Source organism: Solanum verrucosum, unplaced genomic scaffold (assembly GCF_900185275.1).
Source record: "Solanum verrucosum unplaced genomic scaffold, falcon-dt-bn FXZP01000102.1, whole genome shotgun sequence".
NCBI classification, from domain to species: domain Eukaryota; kingdom Viridiplantae; phylum Streptophyta; class Magnoliopsida; order Solanales; family Solanaceae; genus Solanum; species Solanum verrucosum.
In genome coordinates this window covers 4,927,087-4,933,372 of record NW_026019930.1, presented here as the reverse complement: position 1 = coordinate 4,933,372, position 6,286 = coordinate 4,927,087, and the positions used below count along the sequence as shown (strand labels likewise).

The window sequence follows — 6,286 nt, the reverse complement described above, 5'->3', positions numbered from 1 at the left end:
GAGGGTGCTGGGTTGTTGAGATCGAAGGGAAACTTAGGATTAAGAGGACTGGTTTCACTAATGTTGACTGGAGAGATGATCGACATTTTAGACGGAAACATAGCATCAGAGGATGTGTAGAGTGCCACTGGGTCTATTTCATTTAGAGAGTCTAGCATTTTCTTTGAGGAAGATAGAGATTGAGACATTTTGTTTGAGAGGATGAGAGGATGAGAGGAAGAGTATCAAAGAGAGGGTGAGATAGAGAGAGAAAGATGAGGGTTTTGGGGGAGAAGACTTAGAGAGTAAGAAATTTGAAAAGTGAGGAGAAGGAGTGAAGAAAAGTCATAAAAATAATTGAAACGATGTGTGAGGTCCTTGAGTAGATGCATCGCTTGTACTTGAAGCAATGGGACAACGGTCAGAAGGGTCGATGACTGACATGTGGAGATCTCAATGGTTCTCAGTTAATAGTTTAAACAAAAATACAAAGAGTGCTAACCTTGAGAGGGACCAGGTCCTCAATTGCAGGTGAGATTTGATTCTTAAATGGTTCTGACCATTCCTAGCTCCTATGATTTCCATGCGTGTACATCTCACTTAAACAACACATTACAGGTAATGAGGATACATGCCCTCCAGATCATAGCCAAAACGAGAATTGGATGCCTTTAGATGAATTAGGTTAGTGCAATTTCATCATTCCCAGCTTCAGCCTGTTACTCTCCAATTGCTCTTTGCTGAGTGCCTTGGTGAAGATATCCGTAATTTGATCCTCAGTTCTGCAATTGTGCATGCTGATGTTCCCTTTTTCAACATTGTCTCTCAAGAAATGGTGCCTGACATCAATGTGCTTTGTCCTTTTGTGCTGGACTAGATTCTTTCCCATGCTGACTTTACTAGTATTGTCACACATGAGAGGGATGGTCTGGATAAGAACTCCAAAATCTTCCAGTTGCTGCTTGATCCATAGGAGTTGAGCATAACAAGATGCAACCGCCACATATTCAGCCTCCGCAGTAGAGAGAGCAACTGGATTTTGTTTCTTTGTTCCCCAAGAGATGAGTGAGGATCCAAGGAAATGTGCCATCCCAGACGTGCTCTTCCTGTCAACTTGATATCCTACAAAGTCAGCATCTGCATACCCTACTAGTTCAAAGGAGTCACCTGTCGGATAGAACAGGACCAGGTCCCTTGTCTTCTTTAGATACCTCAAAATCCGCTTGGCGGCCTTCAGATGTGATTCCCTGGGACATGTTTGGAATCGTGCACACATTCCTACACTGAAGACAATGTCAGGTCTACTAGTTATTAGATACAATAGAGAACCAATAATCCCTTCGTACAGTTTCATTCACTAGTGGATCAACCTCATTTGTTCCCATTTTAGAGTTTATACCTATGGGGATATCAATAGGCTTCGAGTCCACCATGTGAAACTTCTTCAACAACTCCTTTGTGTACTTCTCTTGACAGATTGAAGTCCCACTTGAGGTTTGCTTGATCTATAGGCCTAGGAAAAAATTAGCTCCCCATCATACTGATCTCGAATTCATTCCCCATTAGAGTCGCAAATTCTTCACACAGACATTCAGAGGTGGCTCTGAAAATGATGTCATCCACATATACTTGAATGATGACCAATTCATGTTCCCTTTCCATTAAAAACAAAGTGTTGTCTATCTTGCCCCTCTTGAAACCATTCTTCAGCAGGAATTTGGACAACTTTTCATACCAGGCTCTGGGTGCTTGTTTCAGTCCGTACAGGGCCTTGTTGAGTTTGAACACATGATTTGGAAAGTCAGTATCCTCAAATCCAGGTGGCTGTTTCACATATAATACTTCCTTCAGATCTCCATTCAAGAAGGCACTTTTGACATCCATCTGGAAGAGCTTGAAACCCATGAAGGCTGCAAATGCTATGAGGATTTTGATAGCCTCCATTCGAGAAACATGGGAAAATGTCTCGTCATAGTCTATGCCCTCCTCCTGATTATAGCCTTGAACAACCAGTCTAGACTTGTTCTTAGTGATAAATCCATTTTCATGAAGCTTATTTCTGAACACCCACCTGGTCCCTATGATGGTTCTGTCAGCATGTCTTGGGACCAGGTACCACACATTGCTCCGCTCAAACTGATGAAGTTCATCTTGCATTGAATTGACCCAGTCAGCATCCTTCAAGGCTTCTTTCATATTTGTAGGCTCAATGGCAGAAATGAAGGCTGAAAACGCAACCAGATTTCTTGTCTTTGACCTAGTGTGCATTCCAGAATTCAGTGGGGAAATGAGATTATTGAGGGGGTGAGATGAAATGTGCTTCCACCCTGGTTTAGAGGCCAAGGGTTGGGGTTGAACCGCCTGTTCTTCTTCATCTTCAGAATCGTCATTCTCAAGAGGATAAGTTTCTTCTTAATTTGCATCATGGGATAGACCAGGTCCCATAGTAGGCAGGTCAGCCTTCTTCATCTTCTCAGCTAGACTAGGATCACCACCATCAGACTTTAGATTCCCTTCAGCTTCAAGCCTGTTAGCTTCAATATTCTGGACTTTGTAAAGCTCAATAAGATCATCATCGTCCTTCATCTCCATGTTTTTCAGATCACCACTTTCATCGAAAATCACATGAACACTTTCCTCAATGCATAGTGTTCTTTTGTTGAAGACTATAAGATTTGCTTGAAGATGAGTATCCTACAAAGACACCTTCATCACTTCTGGGATCAAACTTTCCCAGATCATCCTTGACGTTGTTTAGCACAAAGCACTTGCACCTAAAGGCATTTAGGTAACTAAGCTTGGATTTCCTGTTGTTGAGCCGTTCATACGGAGTTTTGTTCAGGAGAGACCTTATCAAGCATCTATTAGTCACATAACACGCAGTGTTGACAGTTTCAGCCGAAAAGTTTTGAGGAAGATTAGATTCGATAAGCATTGTTCTGGCAATATCTACAAGAATTCTGTTCTTCCTTTCCACCACACTATTTTGTTGAGGTATTCTGGGAGTTGAGAAGTTATGATTAATACCACTTTCTGCACAAAAGGTATCAAGCTTCGTATTTTCAAACTCGATTCCATGGTCGGACCTGATCCCTGTAATCAAGCAGTTGAGCTTAGTTTAGATCATTTTGAAAAATATCATCAGCACATCAGCTGTCTCAGATTTTGACTTGAGAAACATAGTCCACGTGAATCTTGAGTAGTCATCCATAATCACCAGGATATACTTCTTTTCGTTTCGACTTTGGATTTTCACAGGCCCACACAGATCCATGTGTAGCAACTCAAGAACCCTTGAAGAGCTTACTTGATTCTTTGGTTTGAATGAGGATCTAGTCTGTTTCCCTTTAGCACATGCGTTACACACTTTGACGTCACTGAACTTCAATTTTGGCAAACCACGTACTAAGTCCCTAGATACAAACTTGTTTAATAGAGACGAGCTCACATGACCTAGCCTCCTATGCCATATGATGACATTTTCACTATGAGCACTGAGGCATGTCAGATCGTCTCTATGAGTTGTTTCCAGATCTGCCACATACATGTTTTTCCGTCTTCTGGCCATCAGGATCACCTTCTTGTTAGTCAAGCTGGTGACAATGCATTTGTCTGAAGAAAACTTGACTTCGTTTCCCTTGTCACTAATTTGGAGACGCTGAGAAGACTGTATTTTAACCCACTCACATAGTAAACATTTTCAATAGAGTCTTCAAGAGATTTTCCATCCCTGCCAACTCCAAGGATGTACCCCTTCTTTCCATCGCCAAATGAGACACCTCCACCTTGAAGTGCCTTGAGTGAAAGGAAGTTTTTGGTGCTCCCAGTCATGTGCTTCGAGTATCCACTGTCCATGAACCAACACTGATTGCTACTTCCTTCACCCCCTGCAACACAGTTCACTTATTAAATTTCGGAACCCACTTCATTTTGAGTTCCCAGTAAGCTGATAAGGGCGTAATAAGAATATTTCTTGCCCAGTGAGGCAGGTTTGCCTTTTTCTTGTTCAAGAATTTAAGAATAGGACCAGGTCCCCTTCTTGGAGTTGTCTTCTGTCTAGAATAGACTAAAAACTTTTCTTGAGAGGCCTTCGAGGCAGGACAGCCCCTTTTCAAATGTCCATTTCGACCACAATGAAGACATAATAAATTATCCAACACAGAGACATATTTACTGTAGGGATTGTAATGAGGGGTGATATTAAGGCTACCTAATCCCTTTCTGTTGTAGTTGCTTTGACTGGTGATTTTGGAAAGTAGGTTGGTGGAACTAGTCCATTTTAGAGAAGTTTGAAGTTCTTCTTTAAGACGGACCAGGTCCCTTTCCATCTGATCATTTCTTTCCAAGGCTAGAGTATGTCTAGTTTTAGCCGTATTCAGACTGGCTTCTAGCTCTGCTTGCAAGCTAGTAGCCTCCCCCTTTCCTTTTCCAGATTTCTCAATCATTAGACTCAATTGTTCCTTGAGTTCTAGGTTTTCAGTTTCTAAAACCATTACTTGTTCCATAATAACTGACATGTGCACAGTTAACACTATTCTTACTTCACTCAGACTATCAAGCCTGTTGTTCATAAAGTCTTTTTCAGTGGTTAACTCTATGACAAAGTCAATCAAAACACCAGCTAGGTTTCTCAGCTTTCTGATAGAATAAGTATTCAAGTTTTATTTAAGATCAAAGAGAGTTACCTTTTCTTCATCGTCTTCGTCATCTGATTTCGCCATGAGAGCAAACATGCCATCAAATATGTTGGTATCATCTTGAACAACCAGCATAGATGCATCATCAGGACATTCTGATTCTTCTGACTCACTTGAAAAATCTTCCCAGACAACAAGAGCCTTCTTCACAACGTAGTCAGTTGTAGCTTTTCTTGCATTTTCCTTAGGTACCAGGTCCCTTATCTTGTCTTTTTCACCTCCAGGTCTTTGATACTCTTTGTTTTCAGCTTTGAGTATCGGGCAATCTCTTATGAAGTGCCCCGCCTTTCCGCACTTGTGATAGAGATCATTAGTAGTTGCAACACGAGGGAGATTCCCTCTTCTCTTGAATCCTCCATGTTTTCTCACAATTTTCTGAAATCTCTTAGTGAGATAAGCCATGTCATCCTCTTCACTAGAGTCATCTCCAGAATTGATTTTGAGAACTAGGGACTTGTCTTTCTTAGCTTCCTTCTTTGAGGTGTCCTGATTTCTGTTCATTTCATGAGTTTTGAGATTTCCAATGAGAGCATCCATTGTCAGAACCTTCAAGTCCTTTGCTTCAGTTATGGCATCTACTTTACTTGCCCATGACTTGGAAAGAATTCGAAGAATCTTCCTGACCTGCTTACTAGAGCTAATGGGTTCTCCCAAGCTTCGTAGCTCATTAGTTATGGATGAAAACCTTGTATTCATGTCATGAATGCTTTCACCCTCTTTCATTGTGAAGTTCTCGTATTGGGTGGTCAGCATATCCACCTTTGACTCCTTCACCTGCTCTGTCCCTTTGTGAGCTGTTCTTAGACTATCCCAAATTTCCTTTGCCTATTCACACGCAGAGGTGCGGTTGTACTCTTCAGCACCTATACCACACACTAACAACTTCTTAGCTCTGTAGCTTTTCTCGATCTTCTTTCTGTCCACCTCGTTGTACTGTTGGCGAGTCTTTGGAATAACTTTTGTGATTTCACCATCTTTCACTTCCACGATTGGTATTATAGGTCCATCCAGCACTATGTCCCATAACTCGCTATCCTCATCCATAAGATAGTCGTGCAACCTTGTTTTCCACCAACTGTAAAACTGACCATTGAAATGGGGAGGTCGTGTTGAAGATTGTCCTTCTTCGAGGTTCAGTGGAGCAACCATTCTTTTACAGAAATATATCTCTTAGTGTTAACCAGCTAGAGAATACATGCTCTGATACCAATTGATAGAATGGGTACATCTGCTGTCTGTCAATGGACCAGGTCCCTTGACTAAACCAGAATGACAACGAAGAGTAAATAACAATAATAACACAACACAAGCAGTTTACGTGGAAACCTCCTTGCTCAAGGGAGTAAAACCACGATCTGTCACACAGGATTTCCAACTGTTTTCACTAGTCTTCCTTAAGCAAAAGTGAACAACAATTACAACCAACGTGAGAAAAAGTTATTAATTTCACAACTAAGTAATAACTCTATTACTTGGAGAGCCTAAGTTGATGTCACTATGCGCACTAAGCTATCACCACTAGACAACTTAGAATTTGACTAAGTAACATGTAGGTTGCCCACTAAACCACCACTCTCCGGATGACTTAGACTATGACTAAGCAGCACACA

At 41.3% G+C, this 6,286-nt stretch overlaps 1 protein-coding gene across 1 annotated transcript; it reads right to left on the bottom strand.

Moving 5' to 3' along the window:
- Nucleotides 1-3,567: 3,567 nt before the first annotated feature.
- Nucleotides 3,568-5,825, bottom strand: LOC125829001 (uncharacterized). The gene is made up of 4 exons (XM_049508289.1): nucleotides 5,553-5,825; nucleotides 4,665-5,501; nucleotides 4,361-4,613; nucleotides 3,568-3,866 (listed from the first exon to the last, which is right to left on the bottom strand). The coding sequence occupies exons 1-4, from the start codon at nucleotides 5,823-5,825 to the stop codon at nucleotides 3,568-3,570; spliced, it is 1,662 nt and encodes a 553-aa protein (XP_049364246.1).
- Between the last annotated feature and the right edge of the window lie 461 nt (nucleotides 5,826-6,286).

Excerpts from the sequence above, each read along its gene's own strand:
- LOC125829001 (XM_049508289.1), bottom strand. The coding sequence starts at position 5,825 with ATGGTTGCTCCACTGAACCTCGAAGAAGGACAATCTTCAACACGACCT. Across the intron at positions 4,614-4,664 it reads ACGAAGACGATGAAGAAAAG|CTGAGAAACCTAGCTGGTGT; the intron begins GTAACTCTCTTT and ends TCTATCAGAAAG. Across the intron at positions 3,867-4,360 it reads GCAAGCAGAGCTAGAAGCCA|GGGGTGAAGGAAGTAGCAAT; the intron begins GTCTGAATACGG and ends ACTGTGTTGCAG.